A 12,706-nucleotide genomic window follows, 5' to 3' on the forward strand; every position below is an offset into this window, starting at 1 on the left:
TTTAGTCCAGTGCCTGGCATGTAATAAACTTTCAACATATGAAAGAGGTCTATTACTATCAGAAAAACACTATTAGAGCACCAGTAGTTAGGAAATCCAGTCAACGCTGAAGAAACTTAAAACGCTATGCTGCCACCCAGTGGGCACTATGATATAAAAACTGATAACCAGGTTCCTTCCTGATACTATGGTATGAAGCAGTATAAAAATTAAAATACTCTCTCAACTTACATTAGCACACTTGATAAATCATCGAGTGGGGAATATACGTCAAGAATTCAAGAACTACTGGGGCACCTAGGTGGCTCAGTCAGTTGAGCACCCGACTCCTGATTTCAGCTCCAGTCATGATCTCAGGGTCCTGGGATCAAGCCCTGGTAGGGGCTCTGCCTCAGTGTGGAGTCGGCTTGAAATTCTCTCCCTCTGCCCCACCCCCCTCTCGCACTCGCGCTCTCTCTCTCTCAAATACATAAATCCTTTAAAAAGAAAAAAAATAAGGAATTCAAGAACTACTTCAAGTCAACCCTGAAACCAAGGAGGGTTTGAACACAAAAACTGGCTGAAGAAATGGCTGGAAAAGACAACTGTGAAAGACTGTAAAATAAATTCCACCCACATAATATTTGCTGATTTTCAGGTTGGACTATCTCATAAGGGTTTTTCCTTCAAGGTACAAAACAAAGCAGCCACAGGCATTTATCACAACTAAGGCAAAACAGCAAATAACCAAAAGTAAAAGCATCTCATTAGTCTAAGTGGAAGAGTCTTAATGGAACCTTCACATTCTCTTTCTAAATTAGTGTACTGATTTTAAAGGTTCCCATAAATGCCTTTAGTGTTGTCACTGATTATTTCCAAAAGCAAAGGTAAGTGGTAGATAAAACAATGACAGGAATAATGTAAATCTATAATTCAGCATTATCGGGATTGGCAGGCCAGTCATTTTATTCCCAGGGAAATTCAGTTTGCTTGTGCAAGGCACTTCAGAAGGAATAACATTACTATAAGAATAAAGAAAACTGGAGACATTTTCCTCAGGGATTTGCACACTTCCGCAACTGCTAACTGCGGCCGAATTTTGCACCATGCTTCAAACATTCTGCAAAGTGACGCCCACCAAAGAACGTCGAGATTCACTAGTAACAGTTCAAAATGTTGCAAACTTTAAGCACCAGACTTGTTTGAAATTTTTCACAGAATGACGACCATTATTACATTTATTCATAATACAAAAATGAGGTTTAAAAACAAACAAAACCTAAAACACACGTATTGGAGGCTCCCGCGCATCTCTGTAGTGAACAGACAAGACTCACATTACTAACCGGCAGCCTTGATACCGATTCAGGAAAAGCCATGAGAAGCCCAAGCGAAGACGGCGAGGTCCAAGGGTGAAGGCTTCTCCCTGGTCGGGTGGGTGGAAGATTCTAGACACCACCAACCCAAGTCAGGAGACTCCCGGCGAAGTCAACCCCTGGGCGGCCAGAGAGAAGAAGGATGGGTCGGGCGGCCAGAAATGCAGGTTAAACCCTTAAATGGGCGCTGGTTGAAAAGATGAGAACCGCTTCTGAAAAGCGCAGGCTAAAAACCGCTCTGAGTCACGTCAGCCGACGACCTCTCACTCCCACAGCTTCCGGTTCACCTTTCCCCACCCTGGAGAACTTCCGGTTTCCAGGCCAGAAGCTGGTCGTAGGCGCACCTGGGGCAAAATGTGATTGATTAAAAAAACAAAAAACAAAAAAAAAGCTTATGGAAAGTTTCTCTGCTTGTTCGGGGTTTTTCTTTGTTTACTTTAAGCAAAATATGTATTGGCTTATCTATCCGTATTTTTTTTTTTTTTTTAATCTTTGTAAGACTAAAGAAAAATCTAATGTGTTACCTTTTGGGAGCAATGGGAACTGTGTGGAGCCGGACAGGAAAGACTAGAAGACCTCACTGAACTCCTTTTTATAGTTTTTTATGTTGAATGATGTGAAAGTGTTAGTGTTCAAAAATTAAATGTTGATTTTTTTTAACGAATTAAGAGAAAAACTATGGCTCTAAACATACTGATGATCAAAATAAATAAACAAACATATTGATGATTCCAGCTACTCCAGCACCTAACACAGAATGGAATATATTTCAGGCCTCCTGCATAGTTTTTGCTGCGCTGTCAAAATCTGAAAGAAATTATCTTCATCCTCAAAAATTTAACCATATATCCAAATACAAATCTGTTTGAAACTCTTTTTCCTGACTCCCTTCCTTCAGGTCTTTGTCCAGATGTCACCATATTAGCAGAACTTTCCCAAATATTCTATAAAAGAAGTAGCACCCATACAATATACTCAACCCCTGCCTTACTTTGTTCCATGTAGCACAATCGCCATCTAACATAGTATATCTGTTTATTGTCTATATTCTAGAACATAAGCTCCACGAAAATAGGAACTACTTTTGTTCAATTTTGCATACAAAATTCTAGCACAATGCCTGGCATATAAATGCCAATGAATATAACCTTTGAATTTGATGTATGCTAACTATAACAGCTATACTCTAACAATGACTAATATTTGCTGATAATTCATTGTGTGTCAGATAATGAGCTAAGTGTTTTACATATATCATCTCCTTTTATTATCCACAACAACCCTATTATCATATTATATATGATATTATTATAGTATTATACTTTTTGCACATTTGGCAGCAAAGGTGTAGAGAGGTTAAGGAGTTTAACTTAATATCCTCTGATCCCCTTCTAATTCTACGCAAATTTTCCAATGCCTGGTAAGTATAAAATACAACTTGTTCCTAGAAGAGAGATTTAAAATAAGTTTTAGAATTTTTTTGTTATATCTCTTTTATTAACTATTCATTATAGTTATGTCTAGTTCAATGGAAAATACCCTGGTTTCAACTGAAGTGCTTATTTTAAGAGTTTAGTTAATCACTGAAAAATAACCTCATCATTATGTTAACAGGAACAATAATACTAAGTGTATCTTTTCACCCACTTCCCACTTTGGAGATAATATTCCAAGGGGAATAATCAACTAGAGACAGGAGAAGAAAGAATAACAATTTTTACAAAGGTGTTTAGAGCTGAGCTATTTGTAGTAGTGAAAATTTTGAAATAATAATTCTGAAATAGCTGGATTTTCTTAAAAAACTTCATGGTACATCAGTACATTCAAATCCTTCATAACCTATAAAAAATAGATTTCAATGCACAAAAATGTAAGAGAACTCAAGTGTAAAAGACAGAATCCAGCAACTGGTACAAAGATTAAGGCTGTAAATATATCTTTGAATTCTGAGAAGGATCAGAGAAAACTTTAGCACAATGTAATTCAACATTTAAATTCATGAAATTATTTTTTCAATTGTCAAAGTATTTAAGAAAACTTGATAAATTCTAAAGCTTTATTATTTCAAGTTACAACTATGTAGACTTGCTTTAAGCTGTAGTAGAAATTTTCTTTTACACACAGTAGGAGAAGCCATGAAATGACCACTCTTCTGGTTCCTCCAAGAATTCCACATAGTTCAGCCATTTGCTTGGCATATCCTTGTAGTCTTCCTCCTCACACCGCCCCCCCCCCACTACCTCACCCTATCATGAAGTTCTCTTAGTCTGTTCACATGCTGATCCCTGTACCTTTTCAATCACTCTGCCTGCCTAAAAACACTTTATTCTTTAAATCTTAGCTCACATATCTCCTCTTTGAAATTTCATCAACCCTCCACTCCCATCTAAGCAAAAATTAATCCCATTCCCTCCTTGGTACAATCACTGCGTTCTACATATCTTTGTTATAGTATTTATCACACCTCATTGCAATTATTTGCACTTTCTTTCTCCTAACAGACTCCTTGAGGACAGGGACTCTGATCCTATTTACTTTTAAATATCTTAAAGGCTAGCACAGTGAATGGCACATACATAGTGGTTAAGAGCAAATGGCTTGATACAAATCCTGACTCTGCCATTTACTACTTATGACCTTGGGCAAGGCCCTCGATCTCTCTGTGCCTCAAAATCCACGTCAGTAAAATGGGAATAAGGGTAATACCTACTGGGGTACCTTAGTGGCACAGTCGGTTAAGTGCCCAGCTCTTGGTTTCAACTCAGGTTGTGATCTCAGGGTCACAAGATCGAGCCCCACATTGGACTCTGTGCTCAGCATGGAGTCTGCTTAAGATTCTCTCTCCCGCTCTCTCTGCCCCTCCTGCTCATGTGCTCTCTCTTTCTCTAAAATAAATAAATAAATCTTAAAAAGAAGAAGAAGAAGAGGAAGGAGAAGAAGAAGAAGAAGAAGAAGAAGAAGAAGAAGAAGAAGACGACGATGACGACCTACCCCTAAGGTGTAAATATGATAGAGAAGGTGCATAAAGTGCATCATACCATTTCTGGCAAATAGTAAGCATTCAATAAGGGCTGACAGTTATTGTTATTATTGTTATTTTTATTATAACTACTATTATTATCATGACTATTGTTTCTAAGAACTCAATAAATATTGAGTGAATGAACTAATGAATGAGTGAGCTGTATTTCAGGTGACCATCTAGCATCTAAATCCAAGCCCAGCTGGTGGTTAAGATCTTTCTCTTTCTCCCACACTCTTCCATTTTGGTCTTTTATTTTATTTATTTTTATCTTTTTTTTTCCGTGAGAATGTGAACCGGAAGGGGCGTTGGGGGAGAGGAGCAGAGGAGAGGGAGAGAGAGAATCCTAAGCAGGCTCCACACCCAGGACAGAGCCCAGCACAGAATCCGACACAGGGCTCCATCTCGTGGACCCTGAGATCATGACTGGAGCCAAAATCAAGAGTCAGCCACCTAACCAACTAAGCCACCCAGGCACCCCCCATTTTTGCCTTTTAGCTCTTGGTCTTCATTTCCTCCTCTCATTCAATCTCATATAACTTTACATGTTATGAAAAGAAAAAGCTTTCCTCACTACAAAATCTGTGTTCTTTTTTATGAATAGAATGTGAATCTATTATAATGTAGAATAATTTTTACACCTGACATAGATTAAAGCCTCTAATCCAACCCTGACCCTAACCATAATTGTCAGAGAGTGAACGTATGTCATTTTTACTTGATGTAGCAAAGGGAGTGAGCATATTTACATGTCTCCCAAACTAGGTTCTCTATAATCAGAGTTTTCATATCTTATATTAATAGGCCTGGAGCTACTTGGAATTTGTCATGAATAAGCACAATGACTCCCTGGGAGAATAACAGGAGATAATATCTGCATCAGAGAATAATGTTATATGCACAGAGTAAATGAACAGGTTTCTACAGCCTATGGTAGTAAAGGCTATAGTGAAAACAAGTGCTTATAACTTGTTACAGCTACAGCACTTACCACGTTTCATTATAGTTATTTGTTTCCATGCTTGTGGGAAGGGATTGTATTTTATTCATCTTTGTATCTGCAACCTCAGCACAGTGCTTGGCCCATGATATACATGTAATAAATGTTTGTGGATATATACTAAAATTTAAAGTCAAAGTTGCATATAGCTCAAAGAATTTCATGTAATAGTTGGTAGTGCCACAAATTGTGATAGAAATCTCTCTAAAAAAAAAAGAAAAGAAATCTCTCTAAAATGGGCTGGATATATGGGTTTTCACTCTGGCTTTTTGCTTTGACAATACATAAGAATGTAACATGTCCATTAGTTGTTGAATTTTAGTTGTCAATATCGGGATGATGGATTAATCAACCACAAGAGGTAATACATGTATTACATATACTGTGGGAGAAGTTTATTCTGAGCTTATGATTTATTGATTTTTATTTAACTTTATTTTATACACACTACATAGAAGAAAAAAATTACAAATTATTTCTATTAGAAAATTTGCATTTTCTAATTAAACATATTAATTAAACATATTCTCCCCAAGACTTACTTTTTTCCCCTAATATACTGGGTTTTTCTTTTTAACTTGTAATTCAAATCATAATGAAAAGCAATGAGACAAATTCAGTAAGTTTATGAAATTTATCTTCTCTGTCCTCTCAACCAGATCCTCTTCCTGACCCCTTTACTTATGCCATGCTGTTATCATTGTACTATTCTCCCAGTTAATCAGTATAGAAACCTCAGAGTAATAGTATTCTACTCTTTCCCTCTCTTTTACTTCTCCGAGTTGCAATACTTACTGATGAAGTAGGTGAGGGGAAGTAAAACAAAGAATCCCAGAGTTTCCACTTGAGCTACTAGGTAGGTCACGTGTCCATTTAGGGAAATGGAGAAGAAAGGAGGTCAACACTTTAGGGGTAAAAATTTTTATCAGGATAACTTTGGTTACAAATAATAAAGAACTTTGGGGCACCTGGGTGGCTCAGATGGTTAAGCATCTCCCTTCAGCTGTGGTCATGATCCCAGTGTCCTTGTATTAAGCCCTGCATCGGGCTCCCTACTCAATGGGGAGCCTGCTTCTCCCTCTCCCTCTGCCACTCCCCCTGCTTGGGCTCTTTCTCTCTGTCAAATAAATAAATAAAATCTTTTAAAAATAATAATAATAAAAAACTTCAACTTCAATTGAGCCATTCAACAGATACCAGGAAGTTAATCTCAGATAAAAGGAAGTCAAGAGAAGGAGGACTCCAGATATGATTTGTTAAGTCTTCTGCTTTACTTTTCAGTGGTTCTCTTTGTTTTGCTTTCCTCCGGTGTTTGCTTTATTCTCACAGTGGTAGCAAGATAGCTTTCAGTTCTGAGCATCACATCCAGGGACAACAATATAAGGACGAAGTAGAAGGACATATTGTCTAGTAACTACTTGGAAGGGAGAAAAATCCTGCCAGCAGACATCTCTCATCGGCTCAAACTCACATGCCTATCTTAAACCTATCACTGATGTGAGAAATGAGATAATCATGATAAGCTTAGATCAATTAAGAGCTACTAGAGCTGGGAACAGGGTCATCTTACCCTGAGCCACATAGTACAGAGGATATAGAAGACCCAACAAAATCAAGACTCTAACAATAAGAAAAAAGGAGGAAAGAGAATTGAATAGACACCCAATACCATCACCTACAACCAATGATTCTGTTTTTGCAAAAATTAAGTTTAAGATATCTGTGAGACATCCACATGAAAAATCAAGAAGGCAACTGAAATATGAGTCAGAAGCTCAGATAAGGATCTCGGCTGGAGATACAAATCTGGGAATCAACAGTATAAAGTATTTAATCCTGGGGAATAGATAAGATCACCCAGAGTAGGGAAGAGGGCCTCAATTTGGTCATCTTTAAAGCATAGATAATAACATCACCTACCTTTTCGGATGATTATGAGAGTCAATTGAGGTAATAAGCATAAAGCCCTGGATGCATAGCAAATACCCAGTATCTTTAATCATATATGTTAACCAATATCTCTGATGACCACATTTGAACCACAGTAACACCACAAATAGAAAGATATTTTCCATTAGGCAGGCCTCCCAAATATGGGAGTTCATGGTTGATTGCCTATTGTTCTTTCTTTCTCTGGTATGATTGCTATATGGAATATCTACCTATTTCAATATTCTGTTTATAAAGAGTTACTAATAAATGCACAACCATTTTTCAAGCACAGTAAAATGTGCTTAATATCAGGACTCATCAACCATAATTTAATCTTGTTGAATGACTCGAAATGTTTGTCATCGTCTTGATAACTCTGAGTCTTCATTAATATCTCCTGTGATATTATTGGTATAACTGTGATGATATTAGTTAGTGTGACATGACATCATTATCACTATAAAGAAGTGACAGAAGATCAAGGAGAAAATTTTACACCAAAATAGAAAAGCAAGTGACAAACATCCATAATATTTAACAGGCTTACATATACACGGAATTCTTCCTAACAGAAACTCACTCTACTTTATAAAGGTTTTCTAACAAAAAATTCCTAGTGATTAGTATGCTAAAGTTTGCGGACCACTTTCTAATAATTACTGTTGTAATAACTACTCTTGTTCTTATCACAGCTTCAGATCATCCCTTTTTTCTGAAACTTTATTTACCATAACAACTTCTGATCCTACTTTGTCTTCACCAGTAGACTAATACACTAAACCACATGAACCTCTTTTTTTTTTTTAAGATTTTATTCATTTATTTGACAGAGAAAGAGAGAAAGCACAAGTAGGCAGAGCTGCAGGCAGAGGAAGAGGGAGAAGCAGGCTCCCCGCCCAGCAGGGAGCCCAATGCAGGGCTCCATCCAGGACCCCGGGGATCATGACCTGAGCCGAAGACAGATGCCTTAACCTACTGAGCCACCCAGGAGCTCCCCACATGAACCTCTTATTGAATATTAATGATCACTTATTGATTTGGTTCATATGATTCAATTCTTTAGTCAAATCAATTTCATGAGAGAACATATAAAACTGAACTTTTACACCTTTAACTTAAGAACTAGACATTGAACTTTGTATGTTACCATTAGATTACAGCTATCCTGTGTTGCAATGACCCAAATAGTATCCATTAATTGATTCTACTAGATATTATAATGTGACATAATGTTATAGATTTATATTTGTAGACTAGCTTCTAGATACGATGACTCTTTAATTCAAGTATGACCTGAAAGTCCATTATGTGACCATTTTATGGGTAATTCACTAGATACGGTATTCTTGTTAAATTGAAGATACCATTTCTCATATCTCTTCTCTTCATGGTCATAATTCACTAACGAGAGCTGCTTAAAACACAAGAGAGGAGGGGCACCTGGGTGGCACAGTGGTTAAGCATCTGCCTTTGGCTCAGGGCGTGATCCCGGCGTTATGGGATCGAGCCCCACATCAGGCTCCTCTGCTATGAGCCTGCTTCTTCCTCTCCCACTCCCCCTGCTTGTGTTCCCCCTCTCACTGGCTGTCTCTATCTCTGTCAAATAAATAAGTAAAATCTTTAAAACACACACACACACACACACACACACACACACACACACACACGAGAGGAGCAAGGGATTTAATCAGCTTCATGTTCACAGTGACAGTCAATTGACCCAGAAGGGAGTTACCTTTTGCTTAGGGGTTCAAATACTAAACTATTCCTCTCTTCCGTAAGCCAAGTATTTTCTCAGAAATGGTGTATATTTTTTCCTGCTTTATCAAATATTAGTTGCCCAAAGAGCTGAGGGTCCATTTCTGGGCTCTCTATTCTGTTCCATTGGTCTATGTGTCTGTTTTTGTGCCAGTACCATGCTGTCTTTGTGATCACAGCTTTGTAGTACAGACACTTTTCCAATGAAGACATACAAATGGCTAACAGACACATGAAAAAATGTTCAAAATCATTAGCCATCAAGGAAATTCAAATCAAAACCACACTGAGATACCACCTTACGCCAGTTAGAATGGCAAAAATAGACAAGGCAAGAAACAACAATTGTTGGAGAGGATGTGGAGAAAGGGGATCCCTCCTACATTGTTGGTGGGAATGCAAGTTGGTACAGCCACTCTGGAAAACCGTGTGGAGGTCCCTTAAAAAGTTAAAAATTGAGCTACCCTATGATCCAGCCATTGCACTACTGGGTGTTTACCCCAAAGATACAGACGTAGTGAAGAGAAGGGCCATATGCACCCCAATGTTCATAGCAGCAATGTCCACAATAGCTAAATCGTGGAAGGAGCCGAGATGCCCTGCAACAGATGACTGGATTAAGAAGTTGTGGTCCATATATACAATGGAATATTACTCAGCAATCAGAAAGAATGAGTTCTCAACATTTGCTACAACATGGACGGCACTGGAGGAGATAATGCTTAGTGAAATAAGTCAAGCAGAGAAAGACAACTATCATATGATTTCTCTCATCTATGGAACATAAGAACTAGAATGATCAGTAGGGGAAGAAAGGGATAAAGAAAGGGGGGGTAATCAGAAGGGGGAATGAAACACGAGAGACTATGGACTATGAGAAACAAACTGAGGGCTACAGAGGGGAGGGGGGTGGGGGAATGGGATAGACCGGTGATGGGTAGTAAGGAGGGCACATATTGCATGGTGCACTGGGTGTTATACACAACTAATGAATCATCGAGCCTTACATCGAAAACCGGGGATGTACTGTATGGTGACTAACATAATATAATAAAAAATCATTATTAATAAAAAAAAACATTAAAAAAAATAAAATAAAATAAAAATTCTGAATAAAAAAAAAAAAAAGAAATGGTGTATATGAGTTTCTCTGAGCCTTCCACACTTTCTCCCCTCTTCTTTTATCTGTAGTTAAAGATTTAATCCATAACTTCAAAACAAAGGTTTACTTAAGCTGTATCTGTGTTGAATACATTTGATGCATGAAATAGGGATATTCTTCACTGAGTTTTTACATTGAGATTAAAAAAAAATCCCCACTTTTGCTAAATGATGCTGTGGAACGTTAATCTCTGCCGACTGCCTTCTTCCTCCAGAACTAATTGTAGAATACAGATAAGACATCTACCTATTTTTCCCTGACTCAAACTGTGAGATAAGGAAGTGCATGCAGAAACAAACCATCTTAAGAGGACAGAAAAAAAAAAAATTAATCAGGAAAAAGTAGTTCTGTTCTTGGAACCCTGGATATACCAACTCAAACTCAAACTTTTTTTCTGAAAGAAGGCATTTCCATTACCCCACCTGAATAGCAAGCTTCTTCCAATGCTCTGTCCCAAACTTATAGTGAAACAATGAGTCTGTTACCCAGATAATTTATTCAATTTTCACTCCAATTCTCTTCAGTTGTTAATGTAGACATATTTTCAACGTCTTATTTTATTCAGTTCATGCTAATGCTATTTAAACTTTTATATGACGGTCATAAATAGGTAATACCATTTATATACCTAAAGACTGCTGACGGACTTTTCAAGGACACAGCCTTCCTTCATTTCAATCACCGTAAAACTTCATGACATTTGTAGGAATTCCACATAAGTAGGAAAAGGATGAAAGAGCTCTTAAAACATATACTGCTATAAAATATACTAAAATGCTTGTTGGGCCCCTTTATTCATAGAGTTCAGTAAGTCAAATCAAGTGTATGAAACTGCATCCAAAACATGGATCTGAGTTAAATAAAAAATTAAGCACAAGGCCAACTTGAAGTAATTTTCCGAAAAAAATTCTTCACATAAAATTTACCTAACATAGAAATTCATGTTCTAGCCAAATGTGGCTTAAAACATCCTTGTAAAGTCAGGTAGGAACAATTTCACAAGACCTAGTAAAAGAGATCAGAACCAGTCCTGGGGGAAAAAAATGTACCAATTTTCAGTTAATTTCTGCATCTTTATGCCTTTGCCCTTCTATTCCCCACCCCCCACCCTGTTCGTGAGTAGCCCCCTGAACCACCGCAAGCTACTCTGTGGAGACCCACTGGAAATAACTACTGTTAGGGACTCTAAGAGTGCTCAAGAGTACCATTAAAGAATTTTAGGGCCACAAGGAAAGAAAATCCTCGATTTCAACTATAATTCTGATGGTAAGACCAGAAAATTCAAATACTTTTCCCAAAGTCACATGAACTAATCCTAATTCCAAATCTGTGGTTCATTCTGTGGCCTACTCAGGGTCTAAGACTCATTTTTGGAAAGTCTTCTTTTCTTGTTATGAAATAGTAAACTAATTTGACCCAAGATAATAATGTTTAACTGACATTGCCCTATGTGAACTTCCTAATATGCATATAATTTATGTTGTGAACAGAAAACCAGTTAAAGGTTAAAAATTCAAGTTTATTTCAGTTACCGATTGTAGCTATTTATGTCAAGCCAAAAGAGCTTAAAATAACATTTTAATTCCTATCAGTTTGTGTTAACATAGAGGAGAAATCAGCAAAAGCATGGAGAAAAAGAGTTAGTCTTCCAAGTAGACTTTTTCCAGGCAGGAGCCCTCACCCACCCTCCCTCCCCAGGTTCAAATCGCAGAGCTGGACATACAGGCAGAACGGTCAGGACATCTTCAGGACAGTGTGAACAACAGAGCCAGAGCAGTGTGAGGAAGAAAGGAGGCACAACAGAGAATTCCGATTCGGTAGCTCTAATGTGGGCTGAACGCTGGAAACATTTGAAAAGTCCCTCCCCTCCCCCCCCCATTTGATTCTGGTACTAACCCTTTGTTCACAGTACTTACCGGTATGCAAATAAAACTCTCTGGATCTATGAAAACATTCTGGAATTCAAAACTAAGAAACCACCTAGAAAAAGGGGTCAGCTTTTCCCATAAACGCCCAAATAATAAAATCTTAAGTTTTCCAAGCCATAAAGTCTGTGGCAACAAGAGAGTGTTGCGTTGTAGCAGGAAAGCAGCTACTGTAACGGCTATGCCGCAAAAGCGGCCGGAAATGCTACGAAAACGAAAGTGTGGCTGTATTACGATAACATTTTATTTACAAAAACGGGCCCCTTGGAGCTGTAGTTTGCCCACCCTTGACCTAGAAGAATCAGAGAAATGGCTCCTTCTAAAATAAATTCGTCTCAAAAACAAGAGAAAAGTTTAGAAAATTTTCCGATTCTTATTCCCAGTAAGGTCCAAGAATAAATTGCAATTTATGAGATCAAAATAGACATGCTTAAAAATGAAACAATTTGAGAATAAAAAAGATTGGATTTTAAACATGATCACCAAATTTAAAATTGCACTGAGAGCAGGACACAACAAAAGTTGGAAGTGGAATTTGTAAAGTAGGGAGCA

The 12,706-nt window shown here is 37.7% G+C and overlaps 1 protein-coding gene across 3 annotated transcripts in view; it reads right to left on the bottom strand.

Annotated features, from left to right (window-relative positions):
• CCDC73 (coiled-coil domain containing 73) overlaps positions 1 to 12,316 on the bottom strand; it is a 156,012-nt gene extending 143,696 nt beyond the window's left edge. For 2 of the 3 annotated variants that reach the window (XM_087854732.1, XM_045808554.2), the window contains exons 1-2: positions 12,146 to 12,316; positions 1,317 to 1,699 (exon numbers count right to left, since the gene is read on the bottom strand). In XM_087854732.1, coding sequence (XP_087710858.1) covers positions 1,317 to 1,358 — 42 coding nt within the window. In that variant the 5' untranslated portion in view covers positions 1,359 to 1,699; positions 12,146 to 12,316. The remainder of the gene's footprint in view (positions 1 to 1,316; positions 1,700 to 12,145) is intronic. The other variant, XM_087854731.1, reaches the window with a different exon arrangement.
• Positions 12,317 to 12,706: the final 390 nt, after the last annotated feature.

Source organism: Ursus americanus, chromosome 24 (genome assembly GCF_024610735.1).
Source record: "Ursus americanus isolate L20-20 chromosome 24, mUrsAme1.1.p, whole genome shotgun sequence".
NCBI classification, from domain to species: Eukaryota; Metazoa; Chordata; class Mammalia; order Carnivora; family Ursidae; genus Ursus; species Ursus americanus.